We start from the raw sequence: 18,927 nt of genomic DNA on the forward strand, positions 1-18,927 counted from the left end.
AATGGATACAGCTCTCACCTTTGTTCCACCAACACTGATAATGCGATACACGTGTCTGTTGGCATCGTAGAAAAATGACACAGTGACGGCGTGCTTGCTGGCAGGGATCCAGTTGCGCTTGGTGGTTGGGTCGATTTGGAAGACATGTGCCCTGGTGCTAAAAATGGGCTGTTCCCTGTGGAAGTATCAGAACAACACTGAAAGTGGTGAGTAAATATGTCTGCACATGACTGTGTACACTTTACATATACTTTTAAAATTTGAATCAAATTTGAAATGAAAAACAGGATTAAAATTTTTTACTCTTTAACATTTATTACAGAAAGATGACTGGAAGATATATTTCATATTTTAATGATTTATTTATATACTAGCATTATCATATTGCTACCTTTTGAAATATTTACATTTGTAAGCTTGGAGCAAAACTCAAAAAATAAATAATATTGAAATCAAACCTCAGTATTTGGGCCACTGTGAAAGGTGAATTACTGTTAGTCGAGTCACATTTTTAGCAGTAACCCAATAGCTAAAAATGAAATGAGTTCAGTGCCGTCTATACCACAATGCTTGTATCTCGTTTACAAGGAGTCCAGCTGTATAAAAATTACTCCACGCCTGAAACAGTTCTTCTGGGTGGCCTTTTCAGGACTGAAGGAGTCAAATGTCCTGGGTTTAATTTGTTGATTCATTTCACCAATCCCTGCTTCCCTTTTTTGGCTCCTAGTAACATGAACAACATGAACAAAGCCCTGACTTTGCAGACTGACCCCATCTTGTTTGGTTTTCTTCACACACTCAAGGCAAGTCCGATTCCAAGGCAGAGGAAGGCCAGCATTCCAAATTTTATGGCTCAGATAGCTAGAAACCTAGGAATAGCAACCTGGGCCTTGATTTAAGGGTCCAAGCCTAGAGCAAGCTAGTACCCCTAGTCTAGGAGGGGGTGCACACTTAGAAACTGATGAGTGAAACAAAGAGTGCTGGTGTTTTAAGAACCCAACATGCACCCCCTCCTTCCTCACACACAGTACCTCGAAGAGAGAATCACTTTTTTTAAGATTTGCCTGTTGTGTTTGTCTTGTGTAAGTGGTTACCTAGAAATTAGGAAACATTTAAATAAAGGTAACCATGTATCATAGTCATAATTTTTTGTTTGAACTAATTCAGAGACACCCCCCCCACACACACACACACACATTGCTGAGGACTCAAAAATAAGGCATTCTGGTGCATTCCCTTTGTTCTTACATTCTTCCACTAGCTCATCATCGAATGAATGAATATATGTGTTGTTAAACACATATACCACGTTATTGTAATAAGCCCAAGTTAAGAATAAATTGTAATTTACAAATGTTTAATTTAAACTGTTACACAAGGAAACTAATAGTAACTCATAAACCGAGGATTAAGATGTGCTGTTTGTAATGTGCTGTCTGTAATAATAGAACTTCTGTAAAACTTATCTAAAATTGTCAATGTCCAGTGATGTGTAACATAAACATGCGTGCTATGTACCAATGTGAATAACCAGTATGTGCAATGTAATTTAAATTAGGAATTAGGCTAATTAATGCCGATCTTACAATATGTAAACTTGTCATGTTTGGTAACAACGATGGGCCGAATGGCCTCCCCTCGTTTGTATAGTTCTTATGTTCTTATGTTCTTATGTAACCTATCAAATTGACAGAGAAATTCTAATAAACCTGAATCTGATCATGGACTTTAGTTGAAAGTTGCGTCAGTTCAGTCATTAATTCATCGGGCCACCATACACATCTCTAGACAAGGAGTTCTGTCAGATGTCAATGATCAATATTCATGGACTATAGACCTCAGATTCCTCTGAGTGTGGAACAGAACTGAACGACTGAAGGTATTTGCGTGAAGAACAACTGCACAGAAAGGGGAGAAGAAACCGCAAACTACTGTACATAAACCATACATAAAGCCACCAGACGCAGTAAGCCGCTCCAAATCAAACTCCATCTCTCGATCATCTCACCACCTCTCCAACAAATTTCCAGAGATTCCATGCGCAACCACGTAAACAAACTTTCATTCATTTTAATCTTACACCTGTCCCATTCATCTGTTTTATAATTTGGGTCACGGTTTCAGTATTGAGGGATTGCTGTGTAGATCAGTATTTCCTTTTACAGGTCCCCATTTCAAATAAGTTACTGTCTTACTATATTCCATCCTGCTTATTGATTTTATTTTATTTTGTCTTTGTTTCATGTTAAGAGTAATGTCTATCATGTATTAATTGTAGTGTTAGAAATAATTGCATGCCTTTTATACATCTTAAATCTCAGTCTGAGCGAACGCTCATAATTAAATCACTTCATTGGTGCAGAACCGCCCTAAGCTTTTAAAAGTCCCAAGCTTGTCCTGAAGTATCATGAGACACTCTCTACAGCCGTGAGCAGAGTTTTGCTGTAGAGTTGCTTCATACCTGGTGAGAGTTACATTTGTGGGATGCATGTTCTAACACAGGTTTAGTAGTTATACTTTAATTCATGAATTCCATTCATATCCTGTAATTAAATCTTCCAGTAACGGAACAATTGGGACTTCCATAATAGTGTTTATTGGAGAAAAAACCATCCCAGCATAATTAATTCATTAATATTATTAGTTAATTAATAATTAATTTTCATACATATTGGTGGAGATACAGATTATTTGAGCTATTTTTTCATACAAGTCTGAATTTTTCATTTTTTCAGAATTACAGTATATCATAATTGATCAACAGTACTAAAATGTTTTCCCATGACCGATGTTTATGCAGTCTTCAAATGTTGAGCCACACACCACCCCAACTGATTTGGCCAACCTGAGGCTCAAACCTGGGTCCTTCAGCACATCATTTCAACTACAATTTTCTCCAACTGTTGGAGAGCTGATAGGGTCAGGTGGAATGTCTTGTCTCATCAGCAAGATGACCATCTTCCTTTGCTGTTGGGGGAGTTTCGTAAACTCCGCATTTCGGTAGTGGCACTCTCTGAGGAGTGGTCAGATCTCTGTAGGTGAATACACCTACTTTTGGTCTGGTTGCTCTGATGGCTGCCATACTCAGGGAGTAGCTGTTGCTGTGGCAGATCAGCTCTTCCCGATCATGTCTCATATCACTCCTTTCAACAAGCGTATTATGAGGTGCGGGCTGATTACTGATTTGGCCAACCTGAGGCTCAAACCTGGGTCCTTCAGCACATCATTTCAACTACAATTTTCTCCAACTTGCTTTTGTAAACTCTGCAACTGGATCTTCTCCTGACAGTTTCTCATATCTGTGACAACAAGGATAATGACTCTAGATTCAAACTGAGAGTAAATCAAATTCCATGGACAAAAAGAATGTTTGAAAAGATCAACATTTTGACTAATGTTTTGAGAATACGTACAAACTGATATAGTCAAGATGGCCACTGGGGCAACAGTATTGTACCAAATTTGCCAAGCCCCATCTGGGGAAAAAACACATGAGAACTGAGAGGTTACATTAATACAGATACAGGTTTCCCCCACTATCTGAAAGTAGAGTGTTCCTATGAAACTTTTTGTAAATCAAAATGGCTTAAAGTGAAGAAGCAATTAAATAGGAGTGTTCCCAGACCAAAAACAAAAACTACGAAATCATACCAAATAACACATAAAACCTAAAATAACAGTAACATATAGTAAACATTACATATAGTAACATATAGTTATGTTCTGGTATGACATTAAAGTGCATCAGGCCCTGCAAGCTGTCCTCCAGCTTGCAGGGGAAAAAAAAATTGGGGGGTGGTGGTGGGACTGGCACTCTAGTCACTGTAAAACATTTCACAGCAGCTATGTCCAAAGAGGCACGACACCCTTCTGCTCTCCGCAGCAGTAGCTCTGCTGCAGCCACCCACAGGAAGGCTGTACGAATCATGAAAGGGATTGGGGAAAGCCTTCGGGAGCCTTATCCTGAAAGAGTTGAAACTGTTGGAGAGCTGATGGGGTCAGGTGGAATGTCTTGTCTCTCCAGCAAGATGACCATCTTCCTTTGCTGTTGGGGGAGTTTCGCAAACTCCACATTTCGGTAGTGGCACTCTCTGAGGAGTGGTCAGATCTCTGTAGGTGAATACACCTACTTTTGGTCTGGTTGCTCTGATGGCTGCCATACTCAGGGAGTAGCTGTTGCTGTGGCAGATCAGCTCTTCCCGATCATGTCTCATATCACTCCTTTCAACAAGCGTATTATGAGGTGCAGACTAAGGATCTCCTTGGGTGTCTTGTCTGTTGTCTCAGTGTATGGTCCAACCGTAGTCAGTGATGTCTCGTTGAGGGAGACCTTTTACTCACAACTTCGCTCGGTGGTTGATGGGTGCCCACCAGGTGACAGTCTTCTGGTCATGGGTGACTTCAAAAGACCACTGGCACTGACAGGGCTGGCTTTGAGGATTGTGTCAGTCCCCATGGGTCTGAGGGTTGTGTTGGCATTACCCTCAATGGGTCCTTCTTAGAAAGTAACGTTCCAGGTCCTTGGGGTTCAAATTGCACCCCTATTCGTTGGCATACATAATTCAATGGTACCAAGCTCAAATTCAATGAACTAAAGTTAAGATACATTTATTAGTTAACTGTATGATGCATGCACAGCTTATGCAGTGAGATGCAGTTAAAGGGGTTGCGGCAGTGGGGGGGGGGGGCAGCGGAGGGGACTGGTCATATAATGCACATTCAGTCTAGCCGATCCCTTCACTGCCGCAATGTAAGCGCCATTTTAATTCCAATGTTGTAATAAAATTGGAAAACATGCATTATCACACCTTTCAGCTGCAAACATTGTTCAAGACTACAAATTACATGTCTAAATTGTACAGTTATATGCATTTGTCACACAGTACATTTGATCTATTGACAGAGTGTGCTGGACAAGCAGGCCTAGAGCACTTATCGCAGAATTTGCGTGTCTTCCTGTCAAACTCGTGCGGGCACAGGTGACAACGTCTCCTGGTTTAGCTGGTCACCTGGTGATGTTTCGTTTACAAGAGTGCAGGCCAAATGATCCATGTTATCTACGCCGCTCTTAGTTGCATTATAATGAAGGATGATCTCTGGTTTTTGTTTCGGACCATCAACAGCCTTGTTGTGATGTTTCACTAATACCACCTGAGGCCGAGCGTGAACAACTGTGGAACCGTCTGGGAAAAGTTGAAAGAACTGCATTGTAGGTGGGTGAACCATTGAGGGTTAAGATCAGCTTTTGTATACCCTGTATATTTCTTTGCTTATGATTGCTAGTCCCAATATACAGATTATGTTTGTGTGTGTCCTAACTTTCAGAGGTTCTTCTTTCTTTATTTAACAACCCCCCCCTTTTCTTCCATATTCCTCTGTGGCCCTTATCTGATCTTTGTGGTCTGTTAGCATTTCTTTGTCCTACTATTCTGCATTAAAGAACTGAATTAAGGTGTACATTATCCATTCTGGGGAGCAGATCAATTGGGATAAGCCACACCAACCAAAATATGTTATCCCCAGATGTACATTTTAGATTTGTATTGCCACAAACTAATGGCCACGCCTATCTAAGGGTAAGATGGGCTGCTTGAATGTGAATATGTAATGTAATGTCTGTACAGTTGTAACATCTGTTGAGGTGCAACCCAAAACACCTACACCGTATACTGATGTGAGTCAGTAACATACATAATATAAGTAATTGTTAATTAATTAATACAGATGGTATGAGATGTGAACCACCAGGCTGGTATGGCATGTTTGGTGTCAAACTGATGGACAATCACTCCTGATTCCAAATCTGGTCAGTGGTTACCATGAAAGTGTATGTATCAAAAGTTACACCAGCTTAATGAAAATCATCAGTAAAAGGGAATCAGTCTGGTCATAAATCCCAAAAGGACTGCCACACACACCCCTCCGAAAGCCCGCCAAATGGATGGTCAGCCATTGGTTCAGGTGTCGAATTCCTGGTCATCCCTATTCGTGAACTTCAGACCATAAAACCTGGCACCTCAGAACAAAGCCTCTGGAGCAGGAAGCACATCAGCCAGAAGAGAGAGCCGAAGAACATCAGCCCAGGAGAAGAGAAGCCCACAAGAAGCCCTCCTGAAGCCTACCGGTGAAGGCCTGCTACCCAACAGAGAACTGCAACCAAGACAAAGCTTCACAAGGAGAGAGAATCCAAGGGGCTCTACTCCAACAACCACTCCAAACGCTGCACCTTCCTGAGTGCCGTCATCCCGTCAGCTCATCAGCCTCTGCAACCAACTGCCAAGACTCCCTCCCCACTCTGCAACCAAGTAAACCAACTTCCTTTCATTCTAACAACCTAAGTTGTTCTGTTAACCTGCTATATAACTTAGGGTCATGTTTCCACAAACTGTGCTTGCTTTGCAGAACAGTATTTCCCTTTTAAGGTTACTCATTTAAATCTGGTCATTGCATTTCCATAATTACATTCTGTCTGTTTCTATTCCGTTATTTCGTGTTTATTGTTTGTGTTAAGTGTAATGTTATTTTTTATGTTAGTTAGGAATGCATGTCTTTTACACAACTTCAGCCTCCGTTCATTGAGTGCTCCCTGCCTTTCTGCGATCTGGCTACTAAGCTCTGGAACATTGCGAGACTCTCTCTCATCGGCCATGAGGGGAACTTCGCTACCAATCGTTTACATTACCTGGTGATGCAGCTCACTGGACGAGCCTTCTAACCCAGGTTACTAAGCGATACTGGTAATTAGTGAATGCCATGTAAGTATCACTTTTACAGACTCACGGGGATACCGCAATTGAGTTTGGAGGAACCAACCATTTGGTATAACAATTCATTAATAATCATCATTAAATAATAATTAATTAAAATGTAATTCATTTCAAAACATATTGGTGGAGCGCACAACTTGGTTGCAACTTCAGTCTGTACTGGGAATTGAGGAGGATGGCTGTGAGGGCTCTGAGGGCAGATAAGGTGGCATTTGTTAAATGAATCTGTAAGCAGGTGGCGCATCATCTGTGGTCTATTGACCCACGTCCTGCTTATAGAGGAATCGAAGCATTACGTACATCTGAATCTGTTCCTCACATACTTGCAGTCAAAGCAGGTTATGGAACGGTCCTTACGGATGACACTACAGTTGTGACCCACTGGGCTGCCTACTTTGAATAGTTGTTTAAAGCTGATCCTCTGGCTAGGACATTGAACATCTTTGGGTACACAGTTCTTGAGGCTGATCCTCCAATCAGCTGTGAACCACCCAATCTCACAGGTGGTGAATTAACTTGGTGTAGAGAAAGCCGCAGTGATCTGTGGCATCCGGAGTGAACTTCTCCAGACTGGTGGTAAGGCTGTCCTCCTGGCATTGCAGACAATCTTTGCTTCCATTTGGAAGACTGGCAGCATTCTAACTGACTGGAAAATAGGACTTCTTGTCCTTATCTGGAAAGGGAAGGGTGATTGAGTGGATTGCAGCAACTATAGGGGCATAACACTGCTCTCAGTGCCAGGCAAGGTCCTTGCTAGGGTCATCCTTAACAGGACCCTTGGTCACTTGCTCGCCTATCAGCGACTGGAGCAGTCTGATTTTATGCCTAAGAAGTCTACCATCAACTGCATCCTGGCACTAAGGGTTCTCAATGAGTGCAAGTGTGAAGGTTATTTGCGACCTTTATTGATTTTCATAAAGTGACTCAGTTGATCAAATTGCCCTGTGGGACATCCTGATACTTTGCATACACTGGTAATGTGATTGCTGTGCGGAGTGGAGGAGAACTTCTGCATTTTTCTCAGTTGATTCTAGGGATTGTCAGGGGTGTGTTCCTGCTTCTGCTCTGTTCAATGCTTGCATGGACTGGGTGTTGGTCAAGGTCTTGGGGTCCTGTGAGGGCATCTGCTGGTGAAGGAAAATTTACTCATCTTGATTTTGCCGACGATGCTGTGATCTTTGTAGAGTCAATGAAGGCTCTGATCAGGGCTCTCGAGAAACTGAGCGAGGAGTCTGAGTGTCTGGGATTGCGAGTGTCCTCGATAAAAATCAAGATTTAGGCCTTTAATGACTGCTCAGGCATAGCCATCAATAGTGTGTCTGTCTGCAGGGAGAATGTCGACCTCATTGAGAGATTCACTTACCTCGGTAGTGACATTCATGTCTCTGGTGACTCTTCCTATGAAATCAGCAGATGCATTGGGAGAGCATGGGGGGTCATGAGGTCACTAGAAAGGGCTGTGTGGCATTCCCGATATCTTTGCAAGAGGATAAAGGTGCAAGTCTTTAGAGTCCTGGTGATCCCTGTCTTGCTCAATGGCTGTGAGACATGGACGCTATCCAGTGAGCTGAGACGAAGATTGGACTCCTTCAGTACAGTATCTCTTCAGAGAATCCTTGGGTACCACTGGTTAGATTTTGTGTCGAATGAGCGGTTGCTAGGAGAGTCCCAAATGAGGCACATTACCTGCATTGTGAGGGAGCGTCAGTTATGGCACTATGACTGTGACGTGTTACCCTGAGTGTGATCAGCTCACAGGATCCTCATTACTGAGGACCCAAGTGGCTGGACCAAGCCAAGGGGACGCCCACATAACACCTGGCTGCAGCAGATGTATGGCTATTTCTGGAGGGTGGGACTGGACCATGTGTCTGCTTGGGGGAGTGCCAGTTGGTATCATGAGGCATTTTGTCATGTGGTGGATGCGGTAGCGAGCTGCATCAGTGCATGCTCCCCAACCTGACCTGATCTGATTAACTGTATAAGGTGGTACAATGGTTGAGTCAAAAATACATGAGTGTATTGGATGGTTGCCAAAAAGACTGGGATGACCATAGGAGACGTTTTGTAATGGTTAAGCTATCCTAACACACTTAGGCAGACATAGTAGTCTACTCAGACTGCTTCTCTGCAACCCAGACCCAGATGAAAGGTGGAAAATTAATAGATAGCCTTCATTAAAAGCATCAAAGATCACTGTAGACCTATCTATCACGATCGCGATCCGATGAGCAGGCAGACACAGGAGTGGAGCCGCTAATGGGTTTATTGGGGAATCCACGGAACAGCGACAGATGAACATTAATGACAGATCTGGGGCAAAACTAACTCAGACGCGGACTAAATACACAAGACAAGCAGAAAATAACAGGCAACAGGTGATCACAATCGGGAAGTGGCACACACGAGGATCGGACGAGCCGGGCGTGACACTATCTTATATAGAATCAGAGCAACTGTGGTATGGGATGTGTGACTTTGTGGGTAAGGAGTCTGCCTGTGATCAAAAGGTTGAAGGTTCCAGTGGCCAGGACTTAACACCAAAAACTGCTGCAAGAGGACCCAGAAAAAAATTCTTTGCACTGGCTTTGTACTGTATGATGGCAATAAAGTCATTCTAATTCATAAAAATGAAAATGAAAGAAATCAAAATGGATGGCAGTACAAATTGCTAAGAAATGGAAGCCAAAATTAGGAGATATTAAGATCTCATAATAGTACCATATCTCAAATTCAAGAATTCTACCTGGAAATGCAAAGACTATGTAATGACAACAGCTGCAAAGTTATCGAAGAAGGAAGTGGAACATGTGCTGTGAGTCTTATACCATGGGCAGCAAGGAAAACAAGTGAATTCTTGATCAACTCAAGCATGAACCTGACAAATGAATAGAATTAAACTTTATTATGAAAAATCCCTATAAAGATTATAATACCTTGGAAAAAAAGGCAAAAAAAGACAAAAGAGGAAGAGTATGAACAGCAACAAGGTGGATTTTGCCATAACAAAACAAAAACTCACAGAAAGACATGTTGTGAGCATCTTAGAGACATAAATTCACCTTAAGCATATGTTGATATAAAAATAAGCAGAAAACAAGTCAAGGTAGATGTTACATATCAGTAATAGGCACATGTATTAAAATAGAGAGACTAGAAAATAGCTATATATGAGGAGTGGTTTCGAGAGATCCAGACATGATATACATAATTAATTAATTACCTTAATTCCTGGTCTTAGAGGAATGTCATACGAGGAAAGGTTATTTGAGCTAAATCTGTTCAGCCTCAAGCAAAGGAGACTGAGGGGGGACATGATCCAGGTCTATAAGATTCTAACAGGTTTGGATGCTGTTCAACCGAATAGTTACTTCAGCATTAGTTCAAATACAAGAACTCGTGGCCATAGGTGGAAATTAGCGGGAGAACATTTCAAACTGGATTTAAGGAAGCACTTCTTTACACAGCGTGTAGTCAGAGTATGGAATAGTCTTCCTGATAACGTAGTGCAAGCTGAATCCTTGGGTTCCTTTAAATCAGAGCTAGATAAGATTTTAACAACTCTGAGCTATTAGTTAAGTTCTCCCCAAGCGAGCTCGATGGGCCGAATGGCCTCCTCTCGTTTGTATAGTTCTTATGTTCTTATGTTCTTATGTTCTTATACTTACAGATTTTATTTCCAAAATCTCTTTTGTAATTTAGAAAATGCAATCCAGTACGAGTAGTCATGCAATTATTCCCTACTTTACAGTTTAAAAAACTGACCTTAGACCTTAGATTACATTTTGTTTTTTTCTGTCTGGACTTTAAGAAGGGTACTAAAGCCCTTACACCTGCCTGATCTGCAGCAGTGTCCTCCTTATTTTACGCGACGCCCACTGTGACATTCTTACCTATGTGCAAACAAAAAGGAAACCAAAAAACAATTACCCTAATCAATGACACAGAATCAAAACGTACTCACAAAACAAAATGACAGTCACTCCTTAAACACTGGTACAACCACACACTTGAAACACATGCACACAAGCCAAAGTGACGGTATCCAAAGGTGAGAATCAGAAATCAGAAACAAATGGAAGTCATACACAATCAGGGTAATTGAAGGCAAAGAGCAAACAGCGAGCTAGAATGAAAGCTAGTGCAGGCTGGAGTCTGAATTGACAGCAGTCTTTTTGAATCTTGCTTCTGGATGTGATGAAATGGATGAGTATGTGGGCCAGTCTCCCACAGGTAGGGCCAAGTGTTGAAGGGCGAATGGAGGAGCGGAGGAGGTGAGGGGAAGAGTTGAATGGTGAATAGGGAACGAAGGGCAAATGGGGCAAATGGAGGTGATGTGTGGGTGAAGGGTTGAATCATGGAAACTAGTGGGCGAAGGGCTGAATGGAGGAGACGAGTGGATGAATGAGGGAAGGAGACCTGGAACAAAACCGAACAACAACATGGGTCATAACAGTACTAACGTTGCATTTTCCAACTGAAATCCGTGGTTTACTGTTTCATTCACTGTTAGTGCTTTTCAATCTAGGAGAACATTTACATCCTATCGGTCATATACTGCCAATAATATGTCAATAATGAAATGTCAATAGTAGTGTCCCAATCTATCACAATATGACTAAACATTGAAACATATACCAATAAGAAATTGACACTTATAAGTTGTGGAAAGAGTAAATAACATGTAAAAGCAGCCATGTTAAACTTTATTAAAGGAACACGGTGCTTTAAAATCCTCTACATCCAAGGCAGTCAAACTGTGGGGTGTGCCCTCCTGGCGGGGGGCAAAGGAATTGCAGGGGGGGGTTGGACAGGTGAAAAAAAATAAAAACATAAAATTTTGTGATGGGTTTCAGGTGAGGGCAGACCTATTTTAAAACTGCAACCTCTAGAAATATCTGAAATGAACAGCACAGCAGCTAGACAGTCCAAAATTTCCCCTGACTTTGATAAGTTGTGTGCAGGAAAACAGTTACATCCTTCCCACAAGGACAAAAATGATAGCCCTAGGGGGATCGTGTCACAATAAGGTTGAATACCACTGCTCCTGAGGTTGTGAATATCATGGGATATTACAGGGAAATTTTATCACTCATTACTCTAACACATTACCGAAATGTATACAGTAAGCCAGTAGCAGTCAAACCCCTTTGGTGCCCTAGGCAAGCTTCACTGGTAGTGCCCTCCAAAGTCAATAGTATACATTTACAGAATGTTTTTATGTGATAGTCTGATACAATGTTAAAACAGAAAAATACCCTAATTGTTTACCAAAGCAGGCATGTTTTTCTAAAGGTGAGTAACTGGATTATGTGGTAGTTCTGTAGATAGTACTGTGGTAGTACTGTAACCCCACACCCTCAGAATACCAGGCTTAGATCCCACCTCTATTCTCCTGTTACGTTCTGTCATATGACTAAATAATATTACTTTTTTCGTTTGGAACACTTATAGCCATTTAACATATTATTGACTATTGTGAAACATTTTGATAGTTTTGCAAAGTTGAAACTTCATGGACCCCTGGTAAGCCATCAGGATGAAAAAACTCCTCTAAAACATTGCGTCTAAGCATGGCTGTCCATCCATCAATCAGGACATACAGACATCAGTTGTAAGGTACCTTAATTAAATATTGTGAGATCAGATACCTTTAAACAGAATAAACCGAAATTGTCAATTACCTTTCTCTGTGTAGTGGATACATTCTTATTGGCCAGGACTCCGTTTCTGTGGTAGAATAAAAAAATACAGTGAGTGCAAAATAGAAAGGCATTAAGTGTATGGATCGAGACAGGACATGTAAAGTATTGCTGTCATCAATTCTATTGTGAAAAGCTCTTTCTGGTAAATATTCCACAATTTAACTGTAGGATACTGTAAACGAGATAAGGAAAAACGTTTAGGCTATATATATATATATATATATATATATATATATATATATATATATATATATATATATATAGCAGATGCAATGTTTATTTGCATCTGCTCTTCAGCACAGCGATATTGTGCAGCTATGAAAAGAATCTTTTTAATACCTCTCTTATGTGCATCGGCACTGGATCCAGTGTCAGAAAATAGTAGACGGGTGGAATGAAAACTTATAAAGATTTTAGCGTAATTCCTTTCTTTAATTATTATTATTATTATTATTATTATTAGTAGTAGTAGTAGTAGTATCATTATTACTACTACTACTATTACTACTACCGCAGTACATAGGCCATACCTCTAACCCGTATTAGATAAGAATGTATCTATTGCATACCGATCCGTGCTTGATGATCATGCAGTGATAATTCGGTTTCAGCATCTTCCTTTATACATCTATTTGCTTCTAAACTTCAGCCAAAAATTAATCGGTGAAAGTAATCTTTGTCTAAACGGTGAGTAAGAATGTAGAGTGTAAGCTGTGTGCACGATAATTTGGACAATTCTAGTCCGTAATTCGCCGTATATTAAACTGTGATGCAGGCAAATTCTCTTTCGCTTTTCCTTTGCAGTCTTCCGCTTTTTATTTCGGTTATACTTCAAGTTACCTTATAGCGTACTGTAGATCCTCGGCGAATAGTACGGGGTGATTGAAAATATGTATCCTATTAATTGTTTTATTTCCTGACGATACCCAACTTGTTCAAAGTTAATGACCTCTGTGTCTCTTCATAATAGTCCATCTGCTTTGACATTACTAAACATTACAGCATTCATCACTTTAACCTTGCGTCCGTCTTTAATTAAAAAAGAACCACCTATCACACGACTTGCTGGTTAAAATCCCGATCGATATACTTCTTATGCCTGATTCATATGAGCTTCTGCAGCAGAGTCCTGACTATAATGGGCGTAACTTTGGGCTGGGGCATACTTAAATAAACCTAGATCTTATAATGCTTCCATTAGTCCAGCACATCTGCACAAAGGGAAACGCCCCTTGCATGCATTTATAACTCCACCACTGTCTACTTTTCCAATTTAGTGCCCAGTGGAAAAAAAGGATGTAGAGGAACTGATGTCCTCAGTGTCTTATCTAAAGTAGGCTAGGCGGATATACACAAAATCTGTTGGATGGTTTCATTAAACCAAAAATTTTATTTAAAAAAAATAATAAAAACAGAAGCAAGAATAAACATGATAACTGTGATAAAATAGCATGCAGGAAGGAAATTAGTAAACATTTTGTTACCTAAAATATTTTGCATGTGTGTTAATGTATCTGAGATATTTGACCTTAATGTCATATGTTTCTAAAGTACAAAAAATGTTTGTTTAAAGGTACTATGAAGCCTATGTGTTCACAATAGTTGCATCAATATTCATATAGAACTATTGTCAGTTTTATTTAGGATGATATTGTGTCGCTGCCATGGAACCCAGGGTATCAGATGCTGAAGCTGTCATCACTGGATAGTAATTATGGAAATAGGGCATTCTTGGGCTTAGAGGTTAGAGGTAGTTAGAGGAAAATCTTTGTTTCCAATATCACTATGCTGGTTTACTTCTTAGCGGGGCACATCACCAGGGTTACTTATGCTACACACCTAACCTACTCTGGGGCAGGTAATGTTCAGACTAAGGGATCACGAATAAAAATAATAATAATAATAATAACAACAACAACAACAACAACAACAACAACACTTGGACCAGTCAGAGGTATATTTCCAGTGACAAATGGACTTTCCCAAACTCTCAAAATCGCTTGTCCAAGAGAATTCTGTGACCACAGTAAAGTTAGGTAGAGAAATACTGATAATTTGTTCATGTAGGTGGATCAGAGCTGATCTGTGCCTCACTGTATATACAGTATATTATTATATTATATACAGAGGTGGACAAATTTGTTGGTACCCTTACAGCTCATTGAAGCAATGCTTAATTTCTCCTGAAAAGTGATTCAGTTAAAAGCAATTGTCTAATGTATACCTGCATGCCTTTAGTATGTAATTGTCAGGGTCAGCCCCTGTTGTCCCACTCTGTCCCTTCCCCGTTTGGCCAGCAGGTGTTGCTGGTCATCCCGTTCTTTATGTTAGTCTTTGTTCTCCCCTGTTACCTGTCTTGTCATATGGCTCAATGTGTTGCACATCCAGTTGTGTGTACCATTCTGTCCTGTGTTCAAATCCCACCTCCTCTGTCTTTGTACTTTGCTCCCTAGTGTTTCATTTGAGTGTTTCTAGTTCCTGTATCTGGTGATGTTGTATTTGGTTTTTGGTTTTGTTCCTGGTGCCCCTGCTTGTGTCTTTACCTGTTCTGTAATTCCCCAGTGTTAGTTTCTGTTTCCTTGGTTAGTCCTTAGTTTCCCTGTTTTCAGTTCCTTTTGAGTTCATTAGTTTCACCTGTGCCCTGTTTCCTTGGTTTTGTTAATTAGCTTCACCTGTCCTGTGTTAGTCTCGTTACCCCTTAGTATTTTAGTTCCTGCCTCTGTTCAGCTCTCCGGTGGTTCATTGTGTTCTGTATGTGTTGTAATGGTTTTGAGATTTTCAGTGTTCAATGTGTATTTGGGTTTTGTTATTTAGTTTTGTTAATTAATCCCTTTTTAGTTTTTGACCCCTCGTGGTCCTTTGTTTTTGGTTAGTCATTTGTAGTATTTTCTGTTTTCTTTAATAAACCCCTTTTCTGTTCCTGAAGCCGCAAGTGGGTCGTCTGCCATTTTCTGTGCCTGCACTATGCCTCGTTGTCGTGCCCGAGCCGCCCAGAACCATGACAGTGATAGAGTAAACCAATATAACTGTAAAAAGAAATGATTTGTTGTTTATTTTAGATATGCTAACAGATTTGTTGGTATCTCCCCCTAAAGAGACTGGGATGGAGTGATGGCTCTGAGGTTCGGGATCTGTATCAATAACTGGAAGGTTGCTGGTTCAAATCTGGTGAATGCTTGGAGTGATTCTTCTCTGCTGGGTCCTTGAGCAAGGCCTGCATTAACCTCCCAGACAGCAGCTGACTCCGATCCGGACCCGCCTCTAGTCCGGCAGATCTGCGTTACAGTCACATCCGTTTTACAGCTGCGATACGGACATGGCCCGGGCCCAGGCTTCCGTGGCGGGAACGCAATAATGTCAGCAGAATCAAAGCAGCTACGGGCCGGATCCGGGGGACGAGCGCGTGAATTTTCATTTTCTGACAGGATCACCGGAGCGTGCAGATAAAGTTCTAGGAAGCCGCTTTATTGAGGTACGTGCAATTTAGTCACATAGTGCGGTCAAACTGTGCTAGAAGTAAATTAGTACCTTTTTGATTTTGGTGGGCTGTTAATTGTTAAGTTAATCTTAAAATGTTTGGACTTATAACTAGTTTGCTAGCTGGCAACTGAGTCTGTGTTAGCTATAGCTCGTACTAAAATAAGCGTGGGTTGGTTAATAAAAGGCAATAATGAGAGTTATAATACCCTGAAATATGTTTTTATTTTAATTGTATTCTTCAGGTGAATTTAGTAGATTAATCGAGAAAATGTGCAGAAACATTTGACATTCAATAGCATATTCTGTCTCCATTTTAGGTTCGGCCACATATTCAAGGGTAAGTGTTTTTTATTCTTCTATAATTCTAGCTGTCTGGAAAAAATAGAAATCACCGTGTAAAACTGTTGTCTGATAATTATACAAATTAGGGGAAAACCGTTTAAACGTTAATGAAGTTCAGTAAGTTCATTTGCTTATATACCTTAAGTTACGGTAAGCTATATGCATTGATTATTATGACAGATAATCTTTAATATTCAACTAACAGCTTTTTTCTTGGTCTTTTTGTTTGCAGATGCCTCTTGGGAATTAAACCATATGTTGAGTAGCAAAATGATGTTTGTGCATAATTTTTCATAATGTATTTTTGTATGTTAAAAATAAAGAAGTTATAAATATCCAGTCAGTACTTGTGGTTGTCGATGTAATTTTGTATAGTTTTGTTTCTAATTTCAAATGTTTAAATTTCCTGAGTCATATTTCATAATGCCAAAAATGCTAGTCTATTTTTATTTTAGGTGGTGCTGTCATGTTGCTAAATTTCCAGAATTGCCACTTTATTGTGGTGAAGGGGTTTGTTACTCATTTGAACTAGTAGCATAAGAAAATAAGTTTGACGTTCAACAAATGTATGCTACTACTTGATTTATTAGTAATATTAAGTATTTTTAAAATCCACAAAATGAGCTGGTCCAGATCCAATACGGATCTGGGCCAGACTTGCCCTGATCTGTCCCAAATGTGGACCAGATTCAGTACAGAACTGGTCTCGATCTGGCCCAGATTTGGGCCAAATCACTATAAAAGAATCCTCATCTGGTCTGGAGCTGGCCCAGTTCTGGTCCAGATAAAGGAAACCAGATCCACGCCGGTATTGGCCCGTTGTGCCAAAGGACACCGGCCCAAGTCCGTTGTGCGGATCTGGCCCAGAACTTACGAAGGATCTGGGCCAAATGATGTTTGCTATCTGGGCTGCGATTGCTTCGTCCTGGGTATAACGTTAATTTACATCCAGCCCTACAAGGATGTCCTCCAACTTTCAGGGAATAACTTGGGGGTGGCAGGATTAGCACTCCAGCCACCAGAAAAAACCTCACACTGGTCCATTTGGTGCTATTGTGGTGCTGAGGTATCACCTGCCACATGGCTGCACTCAGGTTCTCGTCCCAGAGGTGGTTTGTTGTGTGGTGTGTGCACAACAAAGTTTTTACTACTTGAACACTGTTGGGTGTTCTTTATAGATTTTTGGCTCCAAATTTGCCCATCATGTACCGTTTTATCAAAATCTCCAGTTTTGTCATGTATTTTTCTTATATTTGTTTCCAAAAATTTTAGTTTTTGTAAGAGACCTATCAACAATGTCCAGGCATGGAATCAGGCCAGGTTGGAAACTCTTCTGTGGAAGGTTGGAGCCTGGGCAGGCCGGAGCCAGCTTGACACTGCCTCAGCAGGCTATAAAATCGGCTTGCATATATACAGTAGATGCTGCTCATTAGGGTTAATATAGATCTGATAGTGTGTATGTATTGTTTCAGAATATAGCATTACCTCAGTAGCAATGTAACAAGTAAGCTTGCTATTGACGTTTGCAGGATGATTGGCGTTGGTCGATATGTCTCGTCAATGTCATAACCGTGATACACTCTGCTATATTTGTGGTGAATATACGCTTGCGCATCAGAGACACTCAGTGACTGCTCTTGTGAAGAAAGCATATCATCTATACTTCGGCTGTAAAATCGATGATCAAGACAAGGAATAGGCACCTCACATTTCTTGTGCAACAACAGCCTGTTGTTGAAAGACGTTTGCTGTCCCGATATGTGTTACGTGCCGTAAGTTCGGGAGGATGGCCTACAGGTTCTCCGGACATCCTGCCCCAGTCCTTCATCACCCTTCGACACCCACTCCTTCGACTCCGCCCCCTAGACCAGGTCACGCCTCCCTCGCCCTCGGAGTGGTTTCCAGTTCTGGTTTGCCGACAGAAAAGCCTGCTGCTTCGTCACTTCGGCTGCTCACTGGTCACTTTGGCTGCTTGCTCTCCCCTCACTTTTGCTTTGCTTTTGTGATCTGACTTCCCGTGTATGACTGTTTTGTTCCTGGTTTCTGATTCTCACCTCGCCCTTTTCTGTTACCTTCACCTTGGTTTTGATTGCTCTTCTGGTTTCGATCTCTTTCCTGTTCTTCGACTACGCTCTTTGTTACTCCCTTGGATACCTTTGCTTTGGCTGTATGCTTGTTTGTTATGTTTGTTATCCCTAGGTGTGTGTAAGGAGTGACTGCCGTTTTGGTTTATGTGTGATTACTGGTTGTTTGGTTAGGGAGTTTAGGATTAGATATTGTTTCGTTTCCACTGTTTTGTTTAGGCGTACTTAGATTAGGCTGCATGTTCAGAGGAAGTGCTTTTGTTTGTTACTTTGGCCTGTGTCACTCCCGAAGTCTGTAACACCTAGCGTTTGTATAGTGTTTGATAAAAACCATAAAAAACTATAAAAAAAGACTCCCTTTGTGACCAGTGTTCCCTTTTCCTTCCCTTACTGTGGCGCTCTAACCCTAGACTGGAGCGTAACATATGGCAAGAACAAAAAGACCATGTGACAAACTATTACTTCTGTTTGACTAATGTGTCATTGAATACCCTAAACTGCCTTCAGCAATGAAATCCGTGCCACATGACGTCAATCTTCCAATTCCGA

The 18,927-nt window shown here is 40.9% G+C and overlaps 1 protein-coding gene and 1 long non-coding RNA gene across 4 annotated transcripts in view; one reads left to right on the forward strand and one right to left on the reverse strand.

The window, feature by feature from the left end:
- The window catches only part of LOC111835157 (homer protein homolog 3-like), a 90,557-nt gene that overhangs the window by 50,764 nt on the left and 20,866 nt on the right, over positions 1–18,927 (reverse strand). Inside the window, exons 1-3 of one of the 3 annotated variants that reach the window (XM_023795157.2) lie at positions 13,313–13,736; positions 12,452–12,497; positions 19–175 (exon numbers count right to left, since the gene is read on the reverse strand). In XM_023795157.2, coding sequence (XP_023650925.1) covers positions 19–175; positions 12,452–12,474 — 180 coding nt within the window. In that variant the 5' untranslated portion in view covers positions 12,475–12,497; positions 13,313–13,736. Of the gene's footprint in view, positions 1–18; positions 176–8,130; positions 8,241–12,451; positions 12,498–13,312; positions 13,737–18,927 lie in introns of those variants that run through there. The other 2 variants (XM_072704121.1, XM_072704122.1) reach the window with 2 other exon arrangements.
- LOC140581448 (uncharacterized) lies at positions 15,893–16,796 on the forward strand. Its single transcript, XR_011984513.1, has 3 exons — positions 15,893–15,944; positions 16,270–16,289; positions 16,527–16,796. It is a non-coding gene; the product is annotated as an uncharacterized lncRNA (long non-coding RNA).

The sequence above is a fragment of the Paramormyrops kingsleyae genome, chromosome 21 (assembly GCF_048594095.1).
Source record: "Paramormyrops kingsleyae isolate MSU_618 chromosome 21, PKINGS_0.4, whole genome shotgun sequence".
Classification (NCBI taxonomy): Eukaryota; Metazoa; Chordata; class Actinopteri; order Osteoglossiformes; family Mormyridae; genus Paramormyrops; species Paramormyrops kingsleyae.